The sequence below is a fragment of the Hippoglossus hippoglossus genome, chromosome 23 (assembly GCF_009819705.1).
Source record: "Hippoglossus hippoglossus isolate fHipHip1 chromosome 23, fHipHip1.pri, whole genome shotgun sequence".
NCBI classification, from domain to species: Eukaryota; Metazoa; Chordata; class Actinopteri; order Pleuronectiformes; family Pleuronectidae; genus Hippoglossus; species Hippoglossus hippoglossus.
Window position 1 is genome coordinate 11,951,311 of NC_047173.1, and position 24,892 is coordinate 11,976,202.

General features: G+C 41.0%; 2 protein-coding genes across 2 annotated transcripts in view; both read left to right on the forward strand.

Annotated features, from left to right (window-relative positions):
* The window catches only part of col7a1l (collagen type VII alpha 1-like), a 49,956-nt gene extending 29,881 nt beyond the window's left edge, over nucleotides 1-20,075 (forward strand). The window contains exons 49-108 of the mRNA XM_034578790.1: nucleotides 283-318; nucleotides 485-529; nucleotides 828-899; nucleotides 1,097-1,132; nucleotides 1,394-1,420; nucleotides 1,630-1,668; nucleotides 1,756-1,818; nucleotides 2,165-2,203; nucleotides 2,350-2,403; nucleotides 2,507-2,539; nucleotides 2,763-2,828; nucleotides 2,966-3,010; nucleotides 3,133-3,168; nucleotides 3,252-3,278; nucleotides 3,362-3,433; nucleotides 3,671-3,733; nucleotides 3,862-3,879; nucleotides 3,974-4,009; nucleotides 4,091-4,129; nucleotides 4,212-4,247; nucleotides 4,336-4,470; nucleotides 4,640-4,738; nucleotides 4,826-4,966; nucleotides 5,229-5,336; nucleotides 6,144-6,188; nucleotides 6,446-6,517; nucleotides 7,221-7,289; nucleotides 7,596-7,649; nucleotides 7,748-7,798; nucleotides 8,929-8,982; nucleotides 9,075-9,128; nucleotides 9,214-9,252; nucleotides 9,340-9,930; nucleotides 10,170-10,205; nucleotides 10,895-10,921; nucleotides 11,012-11,071; nucleotides 11,398-11,523; nucleotides 11,608-11,679; nucleotides 11,871-11,906; nucleotides 12,080-12,139; nucleotides 12,423-12,467; nucleotides 12,585-12,620; nucleotides 13,663-13,698; nucleotides 13,850-13,906; nucleotides 14,199-14,270; nucleotides 14,438-14,509; nucleotides 14,617-14,652; nucleotides 14,747-14,827; nucleotides 14,924-14,977; nucleotides 15,066-15,119; nucleotides 15,210-15,272; nucleotides 15,365-15,427; nucleotides 15,539-15,655; nucleotides 16,537-16,614; nucleotides 16,861-16,914; nucleotides 17,027-17,075; nucleotides 17,442-17,645; nucleotides 19,030-19,101; nucleotides 19,595-19,780; nucleotides 19,879-20,075. Of these exons, the coding sequence (XP_034434681.1) occupies nucleotides 283-318; nucleotides 485-529; nucleotides 828-899; nucleotides 1,097-1,132; nucleotides 1,394-1,420; nucleotides 1,630-1,668; nucleotides 1,756-1,818; nucleotides 2,165-2,203; nucleotides 2,350-2,403; nucleotides 2,507-2,539; nucleotides 2,763-2,828; nucleotides 2,966-3,010; nucleotides 3,133-3,168; nucleotides 3,252-3,278; nucleotides 3,362-3,433; nucleotides 3,671-3,733; nucleotides 3,862-3,879; nucleotides 3,974-4,009; nucleotides 4,091-4,129; nucleotides 4,212-4,247; nucleotides 4,336-4,470; nucleotides 4,640-4,738; nucleotides 4,826-4,966; nucleotides 5,229-5,336; nucleotides 6,144-6,188; nucleotides 6,446-6,517; nucleotides 7,221-7,289; nucleotides 7,596-7,649; nucleotides 7,748-7,798; nucleotides 8,929-8,982; nucleotides 9,075-9,128; nucleotides 9,214-9,252; nucleotides 9,340-9,930; nucleotides 10,170-10,205; nucleotides 10,895-10,921; nucleotides 11,012-11,071; nucleotides 11,398-11,523; nucleotides 11,608-11,679; nucleotides 11,871-11,906; nucleotides 12,080-12,139; nucleotides 12,423-12,467; nucleotides 12,585-12,620; nucleotides 13,663-13,698; nucleotides 13,850-13,906; nucleotides 14,199-14,270; nucleotides 14,438-14,509; nucleotides 14,617-14,652; nucleotides 14,747-14,827; nucleotides 14,924-14,977; nucleotides 15,066-15,119; nucleotides 15,210-15,272; nucleotides 15,365-15,427; nucleotides 15,539-15,655; nucleotides 16,537-16,614; nucleotides 16,861-16,914; nucleotides 17,027-17,075; nucleotides 17,442-17,645; nucleotides 19,030-19,101; nucleotides 19,595-19,780; nucleotides 19,879-19,898 (4,260 nt within the window). The 3' untranslated portion in view covers nucleotides 19,899-20,075. The remainder of the gene's footprint in view (nucleotides 1-282; nucleotides 319-484; nucleotides 530-827; nucleotides 900-1,096; nucleotides 1,133-1,393; nucleotides 1,421-1,629; nucleotides 1,669-1,755; nucleotides 1,819-2,164; nucleotides 2,204-2,349; nucleotides 2,404-2,506; nucleotides 2,540-2,762; nucleotides 2,829-2,965; nucleotides 3,011-3,132; nucleotides 3,169-3,251; nucleotides 3,279-3,361; nucleotides 3,434-3,670; nucleotides 3,734-3,861; nucleotides 3,880-3,973; nucleotides 4,010-4,090; nucleotides 4,130-4,211; nucleotides 4,248-4,335; nucleotides 4,471-4,639; nucleotides 4,739-4,825; nucleotides 4,967-5,228; nucleotides 5,337-6,143; nucleotides 6,189-6,445; nucleotides 6,518-7,220; nucleotides 7,290-7,595; nucleotides 7,650-7,747; nucleotides 7,799-8,928; nucleotides 8,983-9,074; nucleotides 9,129-9,213; nucleotides 9,253-9,339; nucleotides 9,931-10,169; nucleotides 10,206-10,894; nucleotides 10,922-11,011; nucleotides 11,072-11,397; nucleotides 11,524-11,607; nucleotides 11,680-11,870; nucleotides 11,907-12,079; nucleotides 12,140-12,422; nucleotides 12,468-12,584; nucleotides 12,621-13,662; nucleotides 13,699-13,849; nucleotides 13,907-14,198; nucleotides 14,271-14,437; nucleotides 14,510-14,616; nucleotides 14,653-14,746; nucleotides 14,828-14,923; nucleotides 14,978-15,065; nucleotides 15,120-15,209; nucleotides 15,273-15,364; nucleotides 15,428-15,538; nucleotides 15,656-16,536; nucleotides 16,615-16,860; nucleotides 16,915-17,026; nucleotides 17,076-17,441; nucleotides 17,646-19,029; nucleotides 19,102-19,594; nucleotides 19,781-19,878) is intronic.
* Nucleotides 20,076-22,439: 2,364 nt separating this feature from the next.
* On the forward strand, nucleotides 22,440-23,995 carry ucn3l (urocortin 3, like). Its single transcript, XM_034578994.1, has 2 exons — nucleotides 22,440-22,774; nucleotides 23,043-23,995. The coding sequence occupies exon 2, from the start codon at nucleotides 23,053-23,055 to the stop codon at nucleotides 23,503-23,505; it is 453 nt and encodes a 150-aa protein (XP_034434885.1). The 5' UTR covers nucleotides 22,440-22,774; nucleotides 23,043-23,052; the 3' UTR covers nucleotides 23,506-23,995.
* The last annotated feature ends 897 nt before the right edge of the window (nucleotides 23,996-24,892 follow it).

The window sequence follows — 24,892 nt, forward strand, 5'->3', positions numbered from 1 at the left end:
CTCCTGAGTGGTTGCTACAGTAACAATAGACATTTCCTGTATGACACAGCATAATTCAGATTTTCTCATAAGGGTTTGTTTGAAACCGACAACATCAGAGGAAAGGCCAACGTATGAATTACAACATGACGACCAAGTTATACCATTTACCTTTCATTAGAGTTTCTGTGAATATTAACATCAGTGTTTCAGATATGTACTGTATATGTTTCCATAGATAAATATACATAATGACTGTTGATGATATACGTTGATGACTATTACTGTTGGCTTTGTCTTTAGGCTGAACCCGGAACCAAAGGAGACCAAGGAATTAAGGCACAGTCAATATATTACCTCAATGCTTTTGTTTTATTTATCAGTCAGTGAACTTTTTAACATGTTGCTTGTGGGTTAGGCAGAGTAAACAATGATGTGTAATTATTACAGTCATGTCCATTTTTAAGTTCTACTTTAAATGATTCATTCATTTTGTCCTTCACAGGGTGAACTAGGTCCATCTGGAGAGCCTGGTGACAGAGGAATCAGGGTATATCTGAAGTATTCTTTTTGAGGATTTCGATGCAGTAATAAAAAACTTATTTACCACTTATAGTCACCTTCCATTTAATGGCAAATATATAAGCCTGATCAAGGTATTTTAGAAAATACCCTGAAAACTTTCAATTATATTTAATTTAATGATTAAAACTATATTTAGAAACAAAATGGAAAGACAGTCCAGACAATCATGTCGCAGTTACACACACATTTGCTCACTTCAGCTTTTAACTCTGTATCCTCTGTTAAACACTAATGCAAAGATTTGTCCTCTTGTGGTTGATCAGGGTCCACTGGGGTTACCAGGACGACCAGGGGACCCAGGAGATAAAGGAGATAGTGGGAAACATGGGCTGCCAGTAAGTTCATTGAATTTGCTCAATAGAATAATCCTACACCCTGAAATAGATTTGAATGATATGTTGAATTTCCTTCGCTGTGCGGGTTATTTCTCTGTCTAGAAAAACCTCAGTGCTGCATATTTGTAAAATGAATCTCCTATAAATGTGATAATTTAAAGATAATCAGTGATTGTTTTTTCTTTATTTCCCTGAAGGGCACAGATGGGAAGAGAGGCGACAGAGGCGAGCAAGTATGTTTGTATTCACCGTCTCTCACGTTGATGAGCATGTTCATTGTTTGTAATGGTTGAGTGCCTTCTGATCATTCTTCTATGTCACACACCATGTCACAGCATCACAACCTGTTATCCTCCTGTGACTTCAACACCCCATGTGTCATCCCCTCAGTGCCCGCGCTCATTTTCTTTTGTGTTGTAAATGTGCATTGTGTTCAGTAGTGTGACGTTTTTAACTTTTTTTTTTTGTGCCCTTCTTTCTTTGGCGTCTCAAAGGGGAAACCTGGACCTCCGGGAGCACAAGTAAACAAATCTTTATTATCCTTTCTGACAGCTCCTCACCAGTTCAGCCATGTTTGAAAGAGGCACTGGTTGTAACAAAGCTCACAAAGAAAAGAAAAACACAGCACTCCCATGAGACATTAGATAATTACTGTCTGTTCTCAATCAGATTAATTTGTCTGTCAATTAGCAAGTTGAGTTTTCTTTTTTTTTGCATTTCACCCCCGCAGCTTGTCGCAGACAACAATATATTGACAAGAGTGATTAAGGTGTGTTGACAATTAACAGGTAATGTGCTTCATTTGATTCAAATTCTTTAAAGGAGAATTAAAAAATCCTCTCCTCTCCTCCTGCAGGGTGAACCAGGAGAGCCAGGTCGCTCTGGCCTGAGAGGAGAAGCAGGTCTTCCTGGATCACAAGTGAGTGTCAGAAACGTACTGAATGTACAGCGAGTTCAGAAGCACACTAACCAAGACTACCATCAATAATAGTGTAATCCTATTCTGCTTCAGAGTAATACAACTATTGATTGACTATAAGTTAATAGTTGAAGTACTTTTTAAGTAAAATATTGAACTATTGGTCAGATGAAATAGGTAAATTCACAGACTAAACAATTAAACGTATAAAGAAGATCATCAGCAGCTAGGAAATCATCATTCGGTTTGGTTATATTTAGTTGTTTTTATTTTTGGGGTCTTTTCATGTATAAATCTCTTGAATTTTGAATCATCGCACTATCTCCATATCTGTCTTTCTCCACAGGGTCCAGAAGGCAAACCAGGAGTACCAGGGTCATCTCTGGTACGTGCATCTTCTGTAATGTAGGGTTGTTATTGTTCTTTTTGTATCAGTGCGGCTTACAATTGTTAAACATTTATATTTTACTTGTGAATTCCATTTATTCATTTGTAAATTCAACGTTTTGTTGAAACTGTTGTTCTTTGCAGGGTGGCTCTGGTAGAAATGGTCTTGATGGTTTACCAGGGAAACCAGGAGCAAAGGTTATAACAAACTATTTACGTGCCACATTGAAACCAGCCTGTGTGAATGACTCTGTGTTTGAATATAAGATCTTATTCACGAGCCTTTTCATTATAACTGCAGGGGGACCAGGGACTGAAGGGCGAGCTGAGTCCGGTGAGAGAGCCAGTGTTTCTTTTATATTCAATTATACTGCTTGTGCTTAGTTAACAACTCATACAGGGAATCTGTTTAAAATGTGACAATTCTCCTTGAAGGATAAAAGTATTATCATGATGTTGAATATTGTCAGTTTAGGTTGTTTTTTTTAGTTTGCACAGGAAACTGTTTATTACAGTGAAGAGTTTACAGGTGTGCTTGTGTGTGTGTGTGCAAGCAGAAAGGAGAAAAAGGAGACCAGGGCCGAATTGGGATCGCAGGAATGCCTGGTTTACCTGGAACTCCAGTGAGTATTAAGACTCATCCTTTTCGAACTTTCAAGCCAACATAACCATTGTTGTTTTCGTGCTTGATGAGCATGAGCCATTCATTTCCCAACTTGAATCTGAAAAATACGATTGTTTTACCTCCTCTGCTCCACAGGGGAGATCTGGCATTGATGGGAAGAGAGGCCTGCCAGGAAACAATGTGAGCAACATTTTCATGTGACACTTTTAGCTGTTTAACTGTGTGTTACCAGCTGGATTACTGTTAATGTGCTTAATGTTTAAAATTGTGTTTAAAATTGAACATCTATTTTCTTTTCACAGGGAGAACGAGGAAGTAAAGGAGATGACGGCAAAACGGTCCTTAGAATCAAAACATGTATTTTAAAACATTCATTAAAATATTTTCCGAATGCACACGTTAACTTTGCTCTCCATTCCAGGGCGATAAGGGAGACACGGGTGCAAATGTAAGTGGTTTTCGGGTTTTGATTAAAAAAAAAACTCTGAGGAAATTGAGGTTGCACCTTTGAGTGGTTTTGTTCTTTCACAGGGTAAAGACGGCAGCAGGGGGGAGCCAGGACCTCCAGGTTTGCCTGGTAGACAGGTGATTGTCACCCCAGAGGTAAAAATAACCACCAGCGTTTCCTTTTTTATTTAATCACCTGGGAAGCAGGTTTCTACTTTCTCTGTCGTAAGAGTAACAGAATATTAAGCAATGCCGGAGGGTAATTTTTACCGTGGGTCGTTTCTTTTTCTTTCTTTTTTTTTTTTTTTACAAATCCAGAAAACCATTGAAAACAAGTCCACCTTGAGCCGAGAGTTTAACTTAACTGATCTTTTTACATGGATCCATTCACAGGGCGCCACCAACGAGGAAGTCCGCCAAGCCTTTCCGATCCCAATGGGTCCTCCAGGAGCTACGGTACATTCTACACATCTGGAACTCGCCTCATTTCACCTGTTGCTTTGCATTATTCATATTTCCCATTATTCAGTGATGAGCCTGATATCACGTTCCAATGTCTGACTCTTGTTCTTCTGTATGTTTAGGGTTCACCAGGAACAAAGGTAAGGTGGTAATGGGTTTTTATAGTAAAACAAAGTAAAATAACTTATTATTATTATTACTTTTCTACCTCATTTGTCTTTTTTTTTTCTGCAGGGTGATCAGGGAGGACAAGGCCTGAACGGAGAGAAGGTAGAGCTGAGCCGTGAAACCCTTTAAAAACACGTATATTGACATGTAAATGACGTTAGTTTGCTTTCATTTTTTTCAAAGGGTGATGCCGGAGCTCCTGTAAAATCAATTGAGATGAAGGTGAATACAGGTTTTACTGATTCATCTCCTAGGATACCTGTTCCCTCATTTTGCATTATTGAGTCTTTGCCTCCTTCTGCAGGACATTGAAATCATGTTTGAAGCCTACGGCATACGGGTGAGTTCTGAGCGCGACGCCGGACACATTTTGAGGTTGACAGAGTTTCTCCCTTCTGAATGAAAACTATTTTTTTTTCTTTTTCCAGCTGCCTTTGCTGAAGGCTTTGATTGACCGGCTGCTGCAGGAAGGAATAGAGGAGCTGCTTCATGTGCTTGGCACCGTCAAGAGCACAAAGGAAAATACAGACACTCACACGTCCAACGTCATCACTGAGTTCAGCGTACGTAAGAAAAAGTGCACGTGTGAGAGTTCATTGATATCGAGAGGAAAGTCCATGGCCTGTCGCAGCTTTAGCTTTTTTATGTGCTTTTGAAAGATGCATTTTAACTCAGAGTAAATAAGACGAAACAACTCTTGAGATTTAAAAAGTGCTTCTGTCGCCTCAACAGAGTCCAGTGAAGTTTGACCTCACCAGCCAGACGAGGTCGAACTTGGACGTCACTGAAGTCCCAGATTTGGACGGAGGGATTCCAGATTCAACGTCAGTCGTGAGTAACCACATCACACACTGGTTTCCTCCCACTGTTCATTGTGTATCGACACTGTTACTGATCCTCTGAACTCTGAACTTAAAGCAGGAGCTCGACAGGATTCAGACCAAGTTGAACGGATCCAGATGGACCAAGACGGTGGATGGAAACAACGACAAAGTGTCTTCACTAAAAATCAATCGAACTGAAGTAAATTCTACTTATAATTATACTACGGCTCAGGAGGTAAGGATCCTTTATCTTTTACAATAAAGAATTTTAAAAAAGCATCTTTAAACATGATTTCAAATAATTGAACTTGATCTTTTGTATTTATCGTAGTTAATATGACATGTAAATATAAAATTATCATTGAAACAAAAGAAAATCTTTAACTGTTGCCCCGAACTGCTGAACTCAAAGTCTAAGGGAGGTTGAGATTTAGAGGATAAATATATCAAATATTTTAAACTGTATATATCTAACTTTATTAATCTGTGGATGTCAGACGGTTTCAGGATTACCCGAAACTGTGGTGGAGACAGTTGTCCTCACTCAGGACGACTCCCTGAAGAAGAGTTCAGGACAGAAGAAGAAGAACAGGGAACGTGGGAAGGTAAAAGTTGTAATGTTCGTTTTGTCATTAACTTGGTTTCCCCCTCACCAGTCAAAACGAGCATGAGACATCTTAGATACAACATAGAGCATAAAACACTCATTTTAACAAGTGTAATTATGTTTCTTGATGTGTTTAATAACTTACATGTATATTATTACAGGACCACGCCAGTATTTCATGTTTGAGCTCAATCTTACTCCCTTCCAACTGTTAACTACAGCATGAAAATGATCTTAGAGACTTTTGCTTGACATCATTAAGAGACAACTCCCTCTGTCCTCTGTATTATCCCCTTTAAAAAGTCCCTAGCCTCAGTTTTATGTCTAATGTTGTTTTTTTATATATAAAGCCAATTTCATAAAACACAAAAAACTGATAAATACAACTTTGAGCTGCTTGGATCACAGCCTAGACGAGGACATTTTATTTTATAGCACATTGGATCATAGTTAAACTTTATATTAATGTGCATTCAGCAACCAGAGACTATATCTAAGACAATCTGATCTACGAAATTTGCCAAAATGGTCCAAATAATATAACGTTTTTATAAATGGGCTTAAAAATGAGAAACTGCCGGTGTGGTCCTATAAATACATATATACCTTTTATTTTTTTAACTTGAACATAACTTTTAAACGTCTTTATTTAAAGGTTTAATTTTTGAGGTTTATTAACTTCCCTTCTCATTGAAATATCTTCTTAAACTTACAGTATCAACTCCTATTGATCATCAACAACCTCTGACGCATGGGAGATCTTTGTGTTTTACTTTCTCTCTCTGACTGTGAACTTCTTAACCAGGGCAAAGGAAATAAAGGACGACATAAGAGGCAGAGACACCGCCTGGTAAATGTCCTTGAAGGGGTCACACTAACCCCGGAAGACTTCACTTTCACTTTAAAAAATAATTATAACAAATTAACATTTTTTAATATATGACAAGTGGAATTAACCAGATATACATGAAAGCATGCAGTTGTCTTATTCTCTTAATAATGAAAGTTCTGAATGAATTTGCTTGTTTTCCCATTTACGCAAAATAATAAATGACGATCTGCAACAGTATCTTCGTGTAATTGTTGTTGTTTCTGTTTTGTCCGAAGACAAGTGGAGAGCAAGTTGAAGAAGAAGACGAGGAGTTTTATAACGCTGAAGAATACGATGATGAATATGAGGTAGGCAGCTGTTGTGGTAAATGACTAATTCCCGCACTGTGGGAAACTTCCATTTAAGAGAAGGGCGATGACACGGGCTCGTTACAGATTGGGAGCGTTGTGGGTGCCTTCCTGTTCACAGCCCTGTCAAACTCATAATCACCTTTCTTTTTTGCTTGATAGCAACAGCATCTCAGGGGACTGAAACATATCCCTGCCCACATAAAAACACAGGAGAGAGTTGATTAATAACACACCCACGACCTGAATTAATCATTGGGAGTGAATTAGTTTGCCTTAAGAGTTCACTCACGCCATCCGCGGAGCTGTGAGCGTTTCAAAGTTGTAATGAAATTAATTTTCTCTTTTTGAAACAGGAAGAACTTTCCCCACACAACTCTTCTACTCTACAGGAGAGCCGAGACAACAGAGAGGTACGATTGCCTGTAACATCTGTTTCAGCCGGACTGGGTCTAAATCTTCTGATTCCTTTTTAATTTAAACACACACACACACACACACGCTCCATGTTTTTTATCGTATGCAGCTTGAAGTACAAACATATAAATACCACCAAGAAGGTGATGAAGAAGAGAGGATCATTCAATCTGTAGTTCAGACAATAAAACAGTATCATTCACTTTTGCAAGACCGTCTCGGCTACAGACTGATTTTAATGTTCCTGACGAAAACTAAACATATTTTACTGTTTTCATTTGTGCAGTTAGAAACATGGACGCACACCTCCAGTCGTCCTCTGACGCCCTCCGCAGACACACAGATAGATGAGCAGGTGAGAGTACACTATGCTGTACATGCTAGAATCTGAAATCTGAAAGAAAACAAACCCAGATATTTGCCCTGTAAGCGGTTACTTGATAACAAGCACATGTAGAAACATCACCAAGACACAATAAAACTGGTGAGAATTGTCAACATACAGTCAGACAAAGGGAAAGAATGGGAATGGACTGAGACAGGGGGAAAGGAAAAGAAAGGACAGGATAGGGATGCAAAAGAAAGGAGAGCTGTAACTGGATAGGTTTAATTCAGATCTACACATTTTTAAACCTCTACTTTTGATTGTTTTCTCCTCTAGGCCGCCTCGACAACCACAGACCCCCCGTCTCAACCCCTGGAGGATGTGGAGGAGGTACTGCATCTTCCTCGCCTCATTGGTGCTTATTGGAAATGTCATGTCGATTTTTAATGTACTCAATATTCTTATCTGCTCTTTATTTCCATGACCAGGATGAGGCGTCTCTGCCTTCACCTCCCGTCACGACAGAAGAACCAGACAAGGTAAGAGTTCTGATTTCACTTTGCACGGGCTTGAATCTTGCATGCGTGGGAATGCAATGCTCTTTTCATTTACACTTAATTAAAGAGGCCTGGATGGTGATGAACAAGTAGCTTGAATAATGTGAAGGGCGGGCTTCATCCCCTCTCTGCCACAATAAAGAAAATCCCATAAATAAACAAAGGGGGCTTAAATGAAATAGAAAAAAAGCACTTGGCATCATATTTCAGGATCTCGTCTTCTTTTCTGAAAATTTCACCAGTGCAAAAATGGTGCACGTGTTTGTATAAGGCTAATGGACACAAACCAACACAGTTTTTAATCACTTTTCTTTTTTGTATATAATATATATACATCTGAAGCATGAGAAAGAGCATTTTTTGAGCAGCATGCTTTGAAAACCAGATTATGAGTGAATTACTGACAAAAAGTTAAAAACTACTTTTCTCTCTCATTTTGTTTTTAAACAGGACTATACACTGACTATAGAGAGTTAATCATTCATAAGCGATCACACACTACATGGAGGGTGTGAATAAAAGTGAACTGTGTTGCTGGCGGGGAGCTCCTGAACCTGACCCGAGGTTTTCACTCAGCGACGACGTCACTCGCCCCCAAAAAAGCCACGGCCAATAACCAAACTCATTTCTATGTATCCGAAGCCTTTTTCTAGAGGAGCTCCAGAAAACCAGGCACCACCGTAAACATCTGGAAACTGTGTTGAGACTGTTGTTATTCTCCAACTTGTTCAGGGTGAACACCAGTGTAGCCTTGACTTCACAGCTCCTTATTTATTGAGACAAACATTTCTCTGTAACAAAACACGGCTGAAACATTATTTATTGAAATATGGAAAAAAATGCTTGATTTTTTATTTCCCAAAATACTCAGCATATTATAACGGAACTATATTTCATAGCCAGAACAAACACTATTTTCACTGGTGAAATCTTTCTCTGTAATATATACATGTATCCTCCAGTAAAAACATGTTATACAAACTGTCGAAGCAAGTCTGTGTTTTTCTTTCTTATCGTTTTTTTTTTTCCCCGTCACACACATCAAACTACACGAATCATCACAACTGTTGCACTAAACATGTTCTCGTGAACGTTTTGGGGGAACTCGACAGGTGCCTCAATCTCAACTGAGGGTGAGAAGAGGCGCCCCCTGGCCTGATTCCTCTGTAAGTACCTGCTTTGTTTGTGTGTGTGTGTGCATAAAACAGACTAATAGTGATTAAAAAAAACAGCAGGAGTAATAGTTTTTATATTTCAGGTGTTCATGCCAGGCGCCCCTGGTGGAAGGAATCGGTTCAAGGAGGAACAAAAAGTAAAGATGTTCCCACTTTAAAAAAAATCAAACATGTGGATCAAATTGCATCAATTTCATGGTCGCTTTTTCGTTTGAATTTCAGCATCTGTCCTCTGGAGCTGCAGGTTTCCGCGGCTTCAATGTAGGTCTGCACTTTAATCAACAACGCAGATAAAGATCATGAGCGTTAATCCATATTAAGATGGTGCCACTTTTTTTTATTCCTCAGACGAAGCAGGAGAACCCTGATCTTCACAAAGACACCAGGAGGGAGAGGCAGGAGAGAAGAGAGAGTGAGATTCATGCAGATATGCAAGGTGGAGGAGGTAAAGACACTAAAGATGAAGATGGGGAAGAGTGGAAGCTGGAAAAAGAGGAAGAAGTTGAGCCGGATGGATTTACAGAAACTGTCCCTGATCCAGTTTACGAGGAGGAGGAGAGGAGCGGAGACTACGACTGGGATCCTGAGGAGGATGTGGACCGGGAGAGGGAAAGAGAGGAGGAGCGGTTGGAGATGGAGAGAGAGCGAGAGGAGCTGGAGAAGGAGAGGGAGGCCGAGCTGGAGAAAATGGACCGAGAGAGGGAGGCTAAGATGGAGCGGGAGAAAGAGAAAGTGGAGAGGGAGAAGATGCTGGAGAGACAGAGGGAGGCTGAGAGGAAGAGGGAGGGGAGAGAGAGAGAGGAGGGGGAGAGAGACCTGGACAGGGAGAGGGAGGAGTGGGAGAGGAGGAGGCAGGAGATGGAGAGGGGGAGAGCAGGAGGCTATGATGAGGAGACTGGACAGCCTTACCCGTACCCTCCAGAGTATTTCTACCTGAAGGTGAGGACACAAAGGACAACTCATGATTCTAACATTCAATGAAAATAAATCAACATTTGATCAGGTCAAAGTAAAATAAATGTCCACTTTAATTATGTAAAGACATATTTAAGATTGAACTAAAGACCCAGATATTTCCTCAGGCTTTTAACTATCTAATTGTTTTTATTTACTTATAAATAAAGCCTTTTATTTCTATTTTTGTGAATTCATTTTAATTAAATTTGACTCTTGTGTAGGGACAACCAGGGGAGAATGGAAAACCAGGACAAAAGGTGACTGAACACAAAATAAAACTCACCATCAGAAAAGGCTGTGAAGTCGAATGCTCCACGTTTCTGTTCCCATGAATCTGAATATTACACCATGATGAGCGTAGCAGTCAGTAGCTTTAAGGTTTAAGGTTAAAGGTCAAGGTCGCTCTTATCTTTTGATCATGTCTACATGGCAAGAAGAGGTGAGTGAACATGTTTATCGTTTTATAATTTCCTGTGAAACGGATCCTTCCGCTGCGAGGGTTCACTGACGTGATCCCACTGAGTGGAAATCATTATCATCATCCCAACATAGCAGGACTGACAGTCGCCGAGCGAAATGTGCCTTCGCTTCATAAGAATATCTCCCCACCGCCCCCCCCCTACCCACGTTGCATCAGTAAATGACATCAGAGCTTGGGGGGGGGGGGGCGTCATCTGTCGTCTTCAACTGTCAGTGAAGCCAGAGGAGTCCAAAGCTTTTGATGTCCCCGCTACTCTATTTTCTGTTTGACTGCCAGACAGTAGATTAAAGCAGACATGAATAATTCCCCTTGTTAAACATGCTGACACGTCTGCTTATTCTTATTTACTTTTTTTTTTAAATTTATTTCAAACTCTTCTGTCTATTTGTTTTGGCACACAAAAAGAAAAAAGATGTGTTGAGGTGTATTCCAACTTTCTGACGCATTTCTGTTCTCACTTTTCAGGGCGAAATTGGTGAATTGGGACAAAAGGTGAAAGTCGACTCACGACGAAGCTGCGTGTTTGTGGGCTGATGTTTTATCGTGTGGGGGAGTGACGGCTGTTTGTTCTTGTTTGTTCAGGGAGAACCAGGTATCGGCCACAGAGGACCTGAGGGCCAGGCTGGTCCTCCGGGACAGAAGGTGACATGTCCGTCCTTCCTAGTTTCAAAACATTCAAACAAAATACAAGCAGCAATTTACATATGTGACGTCCGCATTGAATCAATTAACTTCAGTCTCTTCTGTCGCATTCAGTGTGATTCATAGACGTTTCCCCCCTGCGGTTTTTAATTTAGTGAACTTAATTGACTCGCTCTTTGAAAGTTTTGTTCGAGCTTTTGCTAAGATAAAGGGAAACAGACCAAGCAATTATTCAAGAGTAATAGAAGAGCTGCACAAAACAAGTGACCTTTAACTGAGTGTTTGTCTTCTCTTTCTTTCTCTCAATTTTTCTGTTCTACCTTCAGGGGGAACCAGGTGAGACTGGGCCTCCGGGCGCTCAGGGCATCCAGGGTATCCTTGGTAACGCAGGCATCCAGGGCTCCCCGGGCCATAGGGGTCCCCCAGGGGACGCAGGGGAGCCGGGCAGAGACGTGCGTCATCATGTATAATTATTTTTGGAACACTGGGAACACTGGGTGTAAAAGAGGAGTAAAACATTTTTTGTGTTGATGCAGGGCGAGCGAGGTAAAAGGGGGAAGAACGGATCCCCTGGAGCTCCTGGACTTCGAGGACCACCTGGATCTCATGTAAGAAAAACACAAATGCTCTTTGCACCCGCTGCGTCTGATTTTACTAAAAAGAACAAATAGTACCAGACGTGTACTTTTCCATTTGTAATTTGTTGGAATTGATTTCAAGTTTGGTTATTTTTCATATCTGAATACCGGCTGGAAATTGTTCTTAATGATATTTTTTTAAATCACTTTCTCTCATGAAGGGTCCGCTTGGTTTATCTGGAGGAAAAGGAGAAAAGGTACAATTACTGCATGTGTGATAATTGAGTGGCATCTGCTTTTATTGTGTTTGATCCAATAATTCTATATATTTAGTTTTATGTTTGTAGCAGTGTTCTACTTTCATTTAATCTGTTCTAAGAGAAAGATATTTATCGTGACTTTATTAATTCTTGATTGTGTCTCTCATCAGGGTGACAGTAGTCCAGGAGAACCGGGTGCCAGGGGTGTGACCGGTGTCCCAGGCAGAAGGGTGAGCTGCCAGATAACTTCAATTTAAATTAAGCAAGGACTCATTCATTTCAGATTGAGCAGAAACAGTTAGTGTTACAGTTCAGGATCATGAAATATCCACTGGGGCAGTTGCCTAAAATGTTTTACATATTAAAACGTTGAGGTATATCATAGATTGTGTCATATTTTTGTCCCCAGGTTAACACAATATAATCAAGTCTGTATTTTATCAAACACATTCACTACAATCAGTGATGTTGGCGGACTGTGTAAAAAACATAAATGTATTCCTTTTCCTTCAGGGTGAAATGGGTCCTCTGGGTGTTAAAGGATCTCCGGGACATATGGTAAACAACTAACAAGTCAAACCCATAGAAATGAGTTTAAAATTATATTTAAGATCATTCACTTGTGCACAACATCAAAAAACAAATAATCATTTCTTTTACGTTTTCTCCAACAAGGGTTCGAAAGGATTTCGAGGCAGCAAAGGAGAAAGGGTGAAGTTATATTGAACATTTAAAAACTGACATAATGTGTGAAATACTTACAACATAGGTATTTTTTTGTGAATGTCCGGTTTCGCCAATATTTGAGAATTCAGTCGCTAAAGATTTCAGTGAATACGACTTAGTTAGTTATTAAGATTACTTGAATTTGACGTCCAGAGGAATGTTGGACCTACAGTTCTTGCTGCGATCCACCTTTTCAGACCTCATGGCAAATGTCTGATAAATTGAGATGCAGGAGCCTCTTTAGGAATTGGTACCAATCCCCGTCGTGACAATTTTATTCAAGGACATGTTGCTTCTAATCAGCAGAAGTGTTTCTTTACATGATATTTAGCCTTTAAACCAAGGAACCTAACATAGTACAACCAGCAGGCAGTGCAGGAAGGCCTCATCCCTACTTTGAACCTGTCTGACCCCTTTCATCACCAAGTACGTTCAACCTAGATACTGAGTGTTCTTCTCCGATTATTGTAAAAACCACAGCGCACAAAGTAGCATGAAAGTGCTGCTATTTCCGAGACGCTGGAACATCCTGGCTTTATCTGCCTGCGTGTCCACAATCTTAAGTACAAATCACTCCCTATTACTGTTGTTTGCGTCAACAGCGCGTCCTGAGGTTCGAGAGGAGAGGCCAACTGTCTAGGTGCTCTCGCAGACGCCTTTCACTTCCGAGATAGCAGTTTCTCATTCATTTTTAAGTGCCGCCAGGTCCGGGGCCGTGTCGATAGCAGCGATGTCAGTTGTCAGTCAGTCCGGCTTCATGTGCGTTTGTTTCCCTCTCGACTCAAGTGTCACGACTGAGATTTATTTATCACGCTCCTTCCTGTCGAATCAACCTTTCATTACATTTTATCAACGGTGGATCGTATTCACCTAGGTTATATTGTAATTGAAAGGATGTAATAAAGTGCCTCGAGGGGGGAAAACAATTTTCCTCGCGCATCGACATGGCAACACGAGATATGACGTAATCTGTGTTGAAATAATCATGAGCGGAAAGTCTTTTTTTAAGATTCCTGTTTCTTTTCAGGGAGATGGTGGGCTACCGGGAATCAGAGGAGAGAGGGTATGACGATTTTCATGTTGCTCCGTAGTTTTAGGGTCTTTGCAACTCTACAAGTTCGAATTTCCATGTGAATTCGCATGAATTACTTTATTATTTGTTGCAGTTTACATTTGTTTGCACCAGGAAGTCACTCTTGATTTCCGTCCTACAGGGGAGTGTGCTTCAAATCCAAGGACCTCGAGGATTTAAGGGAGTCAAAGGATATCCGGTGAGATGACGAGAAGTTGCACTTTACTTTTATATTTAAATACAGGGGGGAAAAAAGCCAAAACAATCAAATGCTATAGGTTAAAAACTTTATTCAGAATGAGTAAACAATGCTTCAATAAATATTATAACTCAGTTGAGCACATACCTCTGACAAGGCCCAACCGTCCCCTTAAATCCAATGAAGTTGCACCAAAATACACACAAACTGCAACACAAACAAAGTAACAACCTAAAAACACCGTAAACACCTAAAAAGACGGATGAAGAGCTGAGTAGCTGTTTTGTTTCAGGGTGAGCGAGGTCCACCGGGTTTCGATGGTGACAAAGGAGAAAAGGGCGAGGACGGACCTCCTGGATTCAAGGTAATAAAACCTGAAGAAGATGAATCCTCCTGACGAGACATTTAGAGCTTGGACATGACGCGGCATGATAGCGGCTCAGTGTCACTAATACCTGCCATGATTACGTCTCTGTGAGATAATCGTCAGCTGTAATACATCATTATAATGGAAGGAATTGTTTTTACAAGGGCTTGAAGGGTGATGCAGGCACGAAGGGGGCATTGGGGAGGTTTGGAGCACGAGGACCTGTGGGACAGAAGGTTAGTGATGTGTCATTGGAATATATTGACACTACAGCAACATTTAGTTTTACCATCCATTACTTTATGTCATTAAACTTTACAATACAACACCTTCTCTTCTGCAGGGAGATCCAGGAGAGCCAGGACTCAACGGAGTGATGGTAGATCAGTCTTTTTCAATTTACAACATTTTGGATGCAAATTCTACAGCATTAAATTCAAGGAATCACAAGCAGTGGTATTTATGCGTGAAAGGGTCGCAGCGGGGATCACGGAGTGGACGGGGCCAAAGGGGACAAAGGAGATGTAGGACTGCAAGGTCAAAAGGCTGATCAGGTACGCGGAAGAAAATGATCCAAGCAAACACGATCGTCTTCATTTTCAAATCCTCTTTTTTAAATTTCCGTCTGTGATTTGTTTGTTTTTTTACAGGGCGACTCAGGGGAAGCAGGGTTACCAGGAGACAACGGGGAGAACGGAGAGAAGGTGAGACGGTTATTATTTGTCCCAGTTCATTGAGTTGGACGTTGTTTATTTGTGTCCTCACATTCTGCCGTGTTACCTGCTTGTCCAGGGTTTCAGAGGATTACCCGGACGCATCGGGAATCCAGGCTTCAATGGAGAGAAGGTTAGACCTTAATTTAAGTCTGATCACACCTAATAAGATTCATGTGTATGATGTTTGTGACACGGTGAACATGGTGTCTCGGCAAAACAGGGAGAAATGGGGATACCCGGCGCCGCTGGTATGCCTGGACTGAATGGACTCACGGGTCGCAAGGTGAAGTCTTTCTCTTCCTCTCTTCCCCAAACAAGTTCAGTGTTGTTATTTCTTTACTTTATATTTGTTGTTTCCATCATGGGCGACTTTAGGGCGACAAAGGACAAGGAGGGACCAGTGGCGTTGATGGTGAACCAGGAGTAAAAGGGGAAAGGGTCGGTAAACTAACAGCACTTTTCATCAACCAACTCCTTTACGTGTTTGTATCTTCCCCTGTGCAAATGAACCATGGTGTGCTTTCTTCTTCTTCTTCTTGTTGAATTCAGGGTGTATCAGGGTTCTCGGGTTTCCCAGGTTTTAAGGGTTCAGCAGGGAGTTCAGGCAGGGACGGAGATGAGGGGCCACCAGGGACCCCAGGTCCTCGGGGGGGCGGTGGGCCTAAGGTACAGTATAATTACTGCCTCAATGTATTGACTGATGATATTGACTGATGTGTTTGCTGCAGTGATCATGCATTGTTGTGAAGACACTGTTTGGTGGCCGATGACGATATTCAAAAGTAAAACATTTCTAATACTGATATCCTAATGACAAATACATGTAATCGAGGTTTAATATTTTACAGTTCAACCATAAAATGTATTTTAAATAAGCGAAAAAGAGCACAACCAAATATATAGAGCTAAGAAAATACTTTTTTTAAATATACTTTAAAGATTAATACACATATTTTCTGTAATGTCACAATAATTTCACAATAGTAAGTCATGCAGGAAGGAAATAAACACACACATGATGCATGTACTGAATAGTACATGCAAATAGGCATCAGTACAGAAACATATACTTAATAAGAGATGCACTTAATATAATAAATTAAGTGCATCTCTCACTCACAGTTACATTTATGTATAAGTCCGACTTACAAGAAAAGAAGAATGAGAGAGTGACAGAACACGGAGAACAAGAAGTGTGAGCTGAGGCTGATTAGTCATCACCACGTCTGTGTGTTGAGTGGCAGCATGTGGTCTGTGTACTGCAGCAGAGACGTGTCCTTAATTAACACACACACACGCGCACAGGTTTATTTCCGTCTGCAGCTTTCAAGTAATATCTTACTCAATTAGCTCCTTTCAGCTGCAATCACTAGACTCAGTTTTGAGAGAGAGGGGACGGGGACCTCTAATGGAAGGATGTGCCTAATTGGTCCGTCTTTCATACGTGATCAGATTGTTTCTCGCTGACGTAGAAGTGTCGTACGGAAAGAATTCGAAGCTCAGATTTGTATTTATTCTGCGTGCGATCTGTTTTTTTTGTCAAACAGGGGGAGAGGGGCCGAAGAGGAAGAATGAAGCCGTGTCAGAGGGGAGCGTCGGGGACACCGGGACAAAATGGACAGAGTGTGAGATTCATCAACACACTCGACAAACTGCACACATATAATACAGGAAGCCTTATTTCCACTCGCTGTCGTCGTGTATTAAAATCTGGGAAAATGTCCAAAAATGCTACGTTGCTATATTAATGAAAGTGATTAAAAAATAGCTGGATCCATCTCTTTATTCAAAATTGAATGGGTTCTTTGTGGGTAACTTCCCCCGTGTGGGTTCACCACAGAGACATGTCAATGTGTTTTTTTTCCCTATAGGGCATAGTTGGGAGTTCAGGAGTAAAGGGGGAGAAGGGAGATCCTGGACTCTCAGTACGTGTTTAACACCCACACCCACACAACACATGTTTATACAAATACAGACATTGTTATTCAAATGACTGAGTGAATGAAATGTCTTTGAATCCTGTGTTTCTCTGTCAAGGCTGAAGACGTGAAGGAGATAGTCACGCAGGAGGTGGCAGATAAGTGTGGTAAGTGTGTGTGTGTGTGGGGGGGGGGGGTTTGTTTGTGGTGGCGCTCCTGTGGCAGCAGCATGGCACCCGCGTGTGTTGTGCCATCTGTTATGTTCTCTCAGAGGAACACGCGCCATGGTGCCAGCAACAGCGGAGCCATTCACAAACACGAGACCGCAATTAAGTGGGACGTCTCACCGAGAATCCAGAGAATCCACACGCCTCAAAGACACTGAGAGGATTATTATCATTCTGATGGTCAAGGTCTAAGGTCTCACTGAATGTTCGACATGCAATAAAAGTGTGGCACAAGATAGAAAATATATAAAACAGCATTCTTACGTTGTGTTCATCCATGTTCCTCCTGGTTTTATATCTTTGCAGGACTGGAATACAAGTTCATGGTAAGGTCAGTGGATCCAGATGGAACAACAGCAACGACTGACAGTAAAACTGAGCCGGGAGATGTGGTGATATCTCTCTCTCGTGACGGAGAGGGAGAAGAAGAATATGGAGACAGGGCGGAGGAAGTGGACAGTCCTGCCCCTGGGATCCCTGGAGAAGAAGGGATGATACCAAACCGCACTGGTAAACAAATACAGTTTATAGAGGTTTCTTACGTGGTAGCCGGGTCCGAGCCCGTGGCCGAACACACAGATTCGTAGGGTGTGACCATAAATGTTTACTGGTTTTGTAACAGCTCTGACGAAGGCATGTTTTCTCATGCGTTAGTTTAGATTGGAGAAGGATCTGCAGGTCTGGAAGCCTTTTCTCTCTTCACCGCATTGTCCTCACGTAAAATGTGCTACTTCAAGAATTGATCACATGAAAACCACCAAGTTTCCTTCAACACATCATAGCCCAGTTTGCTCTCCCTATGCCAGTATCTCCAGTGCTGCTGTTACTGGGGCCGTCAGCGTCAAAGCCAAAAGCAAAAATCAGAAAGTTAAACAAAAGGTCATCATGTACCAACACAATATTCTAAAGAGCTCATTAGTGACTAAAGCCTCGGGGACATAATATCTGTCGGCATCCTGAGTTATTGTAGCTTCAGGGACCAGAAACCTAATCAAAGAGTGAGCCTGTCATTGCCCATCGTCAAAGTCAGCGTGATTATTGAGAAATGATGAGAACTCATCACCCTGTGTACAAATTAATGAATGTTGCACAAGCACAGTGGGCCACAGTCCAATATCAACACATTAATGTTAGTAGTTAAACTTAGATTTGAATAAGAATTGCCACTTGTACCAGCATCTGACCTGAATTTCATATTTTATATATGAGACTAACAAACAGACAAAAAATAACCCCCATGGAAGATTTAATAAAGTGGAATTTAAACCTACAATAACTGACTTTTTTGGCCACTTGGGGGCAGTGTTAACAAGTTGTGAATGGAACCAATCATAACCTTTTTAAGTTGATATGTTTATTGACCCATCCAGCAGTTTGCTAGCTGCGTTATTTTAGCTCCTTATTCTTTTAGCTTAGTGAAATCATGACTTCACTAATGCTTCGCTTCGTTGCTTTGATCGAGCTGCTAAAATGTATCTCTGTATGAGATGACAATGTGATATTTTGGATTTCTCTCTTTCATTTCTGATTATTAGCAACAGCAGGTTATTGTAATAATAATAATAAACTGTATTCTGCAGTTACAAGGGGCTCTGCAAGTTAGAGATATAAAATGGAAGGCAAACAACAGGAAATGGTTAAAAAAAGCAGACAATTGAAAAGCAATTTGAAGGTTACCCGTTATTATCTCATACCGAGATTGTACATTTACAGAAAGTTTGCATTAAGACATTTAAAAAACATGTGAATAAATGCTGCAGCTCTGCCCCTCGTCCCTCACCTCCATCTCTCTCTCATTATGATTCGAGATAAGTCCGAATGTCACCAGCTTCTTCTTGCTCCTTGACAACTGAATCTACCAGCGTTTAATCGCTCTCATTGGTTCTGGCTTCAGATTCTGTTGATGGAGCGACGGCGGAGTGGGGCCAGAGGAAGAAAAGAAGAGTATTTGGAGAGAACGCAGCTGGTGAGTGGCCAAGACAACTCATTTTCTCCTTATCTCTCTCTTCCTCCTCTCTTCTTTCCCCCTTGTTTACTTGCTCTGTGTCTCAAGTCTCCTATTTTTGTGTTGTTGTCTCTCTCTTCGTATATTTCGTGTATCATCTGTGAGTAATGAGTTGAGATTATTGAGAGCACAAGGTGGGAGAGAAAGATAAGAGCAGAATTTTAATCCATGAATGTTTGACTGCCTGTGGTCGATTTCATGAGGGGTTTTATAAATAAAAAATATCAAGTGGAAACAGATCAGAAGTGCAGCCGAGAGTTTGGTGATTAAACCTTTTGTTTACGTCAGAACCGAGGACAATAAATAAAGCTCGCAGCAACTCAGTTGATAGCTAATCTAATTTATTCTGCACCTGAAGTTTGGGGAAATTGATCAAATCTACAGGATTAATTAATAATTTGAAAAACAGCTACGACTTTATTCCTCACTTTCTCTCTTGTCGTCTGACGTGCAGCCTCGGCAGCTGACCGCTGTCTGGAGCCCATGTCAGAGGGGACGTGCTCAGAGTACGTTCTGCTCTGGTACTTCCACCGTCGCTCAGGGGAGTGCCGGCCGTTTGTGCACGGCGGCTGTGGCGGCAACCGAAACCGGTTCTCCACAAGGCAGGAGTGTCAGAGCTGGTGTGGGAAGCAGAGGACAGGTAGAGCACAAACGGAGGAGCAGTGGGTCAGATTGATAAGACATTTAACAGTGTAGATGCTGAAAGATAATGTCCTGTTCATCTCTACACTTTCACAGGCACTGAACCCTGGAGATGAAGCCAGCAACCCGAGATAATATCCTCATTATGTACATAACTGTGTAAAATGTTATTATTTTGTGTTTTATGTTGCTTTTATTTATACATTTTAAAAGCTGTGTCTCGATGTGTTGTATGGATTCGAATATGTGAATGCTGAAAATGTTGTAATTATATAAATATATATAAAATCCTTTCTGTATTGTCGTGCTCGTCTCTTCCCTGCCCACGTCTTTCTGCAGTTTCTCTTTATATAACACTCAGTCACCTTTCTCGTGTGTCTGTGGATTGCCCTCCATCCTGTGTGGTGTGAAAAATACGATGCTGGTGGAGCTGACTGCCTGCTGCCTCCTCCACCGCTACATATGTTCCTTTGGTGGGGGGTGTTATGGGTCAGGCTGGGAGCCAGACGAGAGGCCGACGGGGGGCCCAGGGAGGGAGAACACGCAGGGACTGATTTCAAGACCGCCGCAGCAGTGGCAGGGGATTCCTGCGTGGGTGTTGATGTGGGGGCAGCACGCCTTGGAGGGGTTTTTTTGTTTCTTCTGGCAGAGCGACACAACACGACTAAGATGAACCGTTTTTCATTGGTTGATGAAAAATGCAGCAGTGTCTCAGTTCCTGCTGAATTCTCGTGCCAACAGTCAGGGTTGTAATTTAGCATCTGCACCAATTCTATCAAACTGAAGTTAGCTCCTCATCTTATGTGAAATGACTTTGGCAGAGATAAGTTTGAGTTCATGTAAGCCATTATTCCCTGAGCAATTTTACAGAAAGTAAAAATTCCTGGATCAGCACCAACATTTTATGGGTTCTTCCCTGACACATAATGTATCCTTCCAAGTTTCGTGATGATCCATCCATTAGTTGTTATGTTTTCTTGCTTTTAAACAAACCAACAAATAAACGTACAGGAAAGGACAAAAACACAAATTCTAAAACCTGTCATTTGAAATTACTTTGGCAAAAAAGTTTGAGGTTTTGAGGTTATGATACCAGGGACAGTGAAAGTAAAAGGAAATGTTAAAACGTCTTTGTATGAAATGAAAGTACCTCAGTCTTCTGGTAGATAGATACTGGTAGAAGAATAGAGCCAATAATATATAAAAGATAAAAATACACCTTCACACAGCCCATTATTTCCTGGCTCAACAGGCATGAACGTGTGATTTTTTTTCCATTGAGGTTGAGGAGGGGAGATTATTACTCCACCTCAGAGTGGGAGGACATCTCGTTACACAATGTGTCATTACTCCAGCTGTGAGGACTCAGTCTTATTAATCCTACAATCAAGTCGCTCGTTAGACCCGGACCCAACACCCTCTCGCTTCCTCCTTGCTCTTTTCTCCTGACTGACATGGAGCATCACTGCGGGTGGTGCTGGTGTCTGTTGCACGTACGCTCAATTATTCATTTTGATTAAAAACACAACGTTCTTTTGACATCTCGCATATCTTCACTCTTATGAAATCAAGTAACTACATATGCAACATGAAAATCATACACACGGGGTACGATTGTCAAACACTAACGTTACATGGTGTCATTCACGCAACACTTAATGACTGTTTCTATGAGTTACTGTGTAGTGTTAGTTCTTAGAGTGGAGTGTTGTTATTGATTACTTAAGGGGAACTACTGTAAAAACATGAGTAAAACACTTCTACTCACCCTTCTTATAAACACGTATTTAAAAGCATCATATTAGAAAGTGCCACCAACATGTTCCTTAATAGTTTAGCTGCAAGTTATTTTCTTGATCGACCAACAGTTGAAGGTGCTGAGTTCAAGTTTCAGCAATGGTTCAAAACCAAAATACATTCACTTCACTGTCATATAAAACAAAGAAATGCACCAAATCCTCATATTTTAGATAATGTTTGATGTTGTTTTTGCTTTAAAATGAAACTAATTGATTCACTAATGCAGCTTAAGTTAAGATTGTTTGCTTTATTTCATCACTAGTTCAAAAATATGTTCACTTCAGTGACAATAAAAATCATAAAATCTTCACATTAGAGAAAATGATTGTAAACAGATGATTAATTATTCATATAAATACCAACTAATTGACTAATTGACCCACTAACCAATGCATTTTATTTAGAGTTTGTACATAATTGTGAAAATGTTTGTGGAAACAGTTTCTAACATTGTCCCATGAAAATATATCACAATGATACATGGAGCTGTCCATGGTCCTGAATGTGAGCTCAGTCTCACACTGGATCATGATTCTGCTTCTAATATAACATTGACCTGGTGTGGTAGTGTGTAGTGTTACTTCTTAGTGTGTAGCTAGTGTGTAGTGTTAGTGAGTAGTATTAGCGTGTAGTCAGTCTGTAGTGTTGGTGTGTAGTGTTAACTTAAGGGAAACTTCTGTAAAAGCATACAAACAATTCACTTGCATTTCAAACTAAAAAGTCTGTGATAAACAAAACCAAACTTTTCTTTGTGTGTGTGTGAGTGTGTGTGTGCCTCGTGATGCCTCGTGTTCACCAACAGGTCACATTTACCAACTTCCCTTCCTCTCTAGTCTTCCTCCACCTCTTCATCAGCGCAGCTCAGCCAATAGGAGCAGCCTCTCCTCCGTGTGAACCAGCAGCGGGATGACGTGTTTGCTGGCGTAGAGCTGCGGTTCCTCGGCTGCTACTAAATGAATGCATGGTGGGGATGGAGGAGCAGGACGCACCGGCGGTCAGACTGTGCGCACTGCTGACCTCCCCACGCACACACGCACACACACAACCACACACACGCACGCACACTATCACACACAGGATTTGTCGTCGTCACTCCTGAGGATTTCTTGCCTGTTTGGGTTTTCATTTCTTTGCAGGGAAACGCAGTGGTTGACATCTGCAACAGTTTTTTCTTTATTACAGGACGCGAGTGGTGAGTTGGGAAGTTGCTTGTACACATCTGTGAGCTGATTATATCATATCATCTTAAAACAAGAGGTTAGTCCTATAGATAAATGGAAGAAAGTGTTTTTTCTGCTTGTTCTGTGCGTAAATGAACATGTTTAATTGACTTTTATGAAAAGAAAATGTTCCTTTTTTAGAAAATATCCTTCTCATTCTTCAGAGTAAAACACAATACAAAAAGAAAAACCCTACACGTGCACGCAGTGAATGTTTGTCCTCCACCCTCCATGTCCCAGGGGAGCCAGCATGCTGTCCTCCCTGAAGACCCTGCTGCTGCTCTCGGTCCTGTGCGCACCGACCTCCAGCCTGTGCCTGCGCCTCTACCACAGCCGCTCCGACCTCCTGTGCACCGACCAGCTGGAGGAGCCGGGCTACTCCCCCGTGGAGGACTGGGGGTCCCTGCTGCAGTCCGCGGAGTACCTCACCTCCCTCTCCTCATCGTCATCCTCCTCTGGCGAGTCCGGCCGCGGCAAGAGGACCTCGAGTCCCGCAAACTACCGCTTCATGAGCCGGACCAAGCTCAGGGGGCAGATGCTCCGCAACAGCAGCAAAGGGGACCGCAGGAGCAGACTGACCCTGTCCCTGGACGTCCCCACCAACATCATGAACGTCCTGTTCGACGTGGCCAAGGCCAAGAACCTGCGCGCCAAGGCGGCCGAGAACGCGCGTCTCCTGGCGCAGATAGGACGGAGAAAGTGACCGTGAAGGACACAAGTCTGATTCTAACATGACCAGTGTGCGCCTCGTTACTCTGCTGTAATCGATTACTTCTCATTCACTTTTTAAAGTAATTGTATTGGTCTGATTCTGCGGGGCAATGGTAGATTTTGTTTTTCTCACATTCCAGGTAAAATATATTTCTAATGTCGCGATTACTGAAAGTTCCAAATCAGATTAAAGGTGTTCATCATCTTTTTTTTGCTCCAATCCAGATTAGGGACAATAATAATAATAATAATAATAATGATAATAATAATGATAGGGGCAATAAAGGATGTGAACAGATTAAACCTTGTGACTCCAAGATGGATGATGATTCAGGATTCCAACTCATAAATTTGAACGTATATAAAATATATACAAATTTGATGAAAAGTTGATTAGTCGATATTCTTTGCTGCAAATTTCCAAACCTATTTAAACCGAATTTATATTTTTTAATGTTTTATTTGTGTTATAATGTGATTGACTCTGCGGCAGACTGCTTTCAAGTCTGCAGAGAGGATTTCATATTTTTATTATTAATATTATTATTGTTGTTATAGCGGTACGGGACAAACCTCTGATTTTATTTTTCAGGAGAATGAATACTTAATAGGTTTAGTTTACCCCTGAGTCATGAAATTTTCAATCTCGGACTAAACCACAAGAACAAAGTTAGCATCTACTTTTATTTCCTTTTGCAAATGACCAATGTTGCATAATCATAACATTACATTTCAGAGGATTACATGTTTTTTTTCTCTTTGCTGCCTCGTTTCTGATCATTTGTTGTTCAGAAATTCACATGAGGACCTGTGACGACTCCAGATTTCAGTGTGAAACACACGAACCAACCGACACATCATGAAACACAGTCAAAATGCAAATGCATGGGAATGTATGTGTTCATCAGATGTCTGTTATTTTTATACAACTCAAAATAAAGGATTATTTTTCCTCAAATAAAGCAACGAAAAAGAACCAATCAAATGTGCCCTTTTTTATGCAGCTTTATGAACAATCCATTCATATTTTCACTTATTATTATTCCTTTACTGTCCATGACACTTGAGCCTGACTGATTGAGATTATCTTATCATATTTGTATTAATATATAAAAGTTTGTTTGTCATTCGCATATTGTTCCACTTGACTTGATCACATTTCTTTCTAACCAGATTTAATAGATCCAGAAGTTGATCACACTGTGTATTTATGTTGAAGACAAACAATAAGTGACCCACTTTTTAATTTGTATCAGTATTAATCTTATCAAATTTAGTTTTGGCAGCTTTGGGGTTTTGGGGTTAAAGAGTTCACCTGCTTCAGACAAGACAGAACAATGTCTTCATCTTGTGGTCATTTGGGTTAACTACACATCAGA

Coding starts and splice junctions, on each gene's coding strand:
- ucn3l (XM_034578994.1), top strand. CDS start 23,053: ATGCTGTCCTCCCTGAAGACCCTGCTGCTGCTCTCGGTCCTGTGCGCA.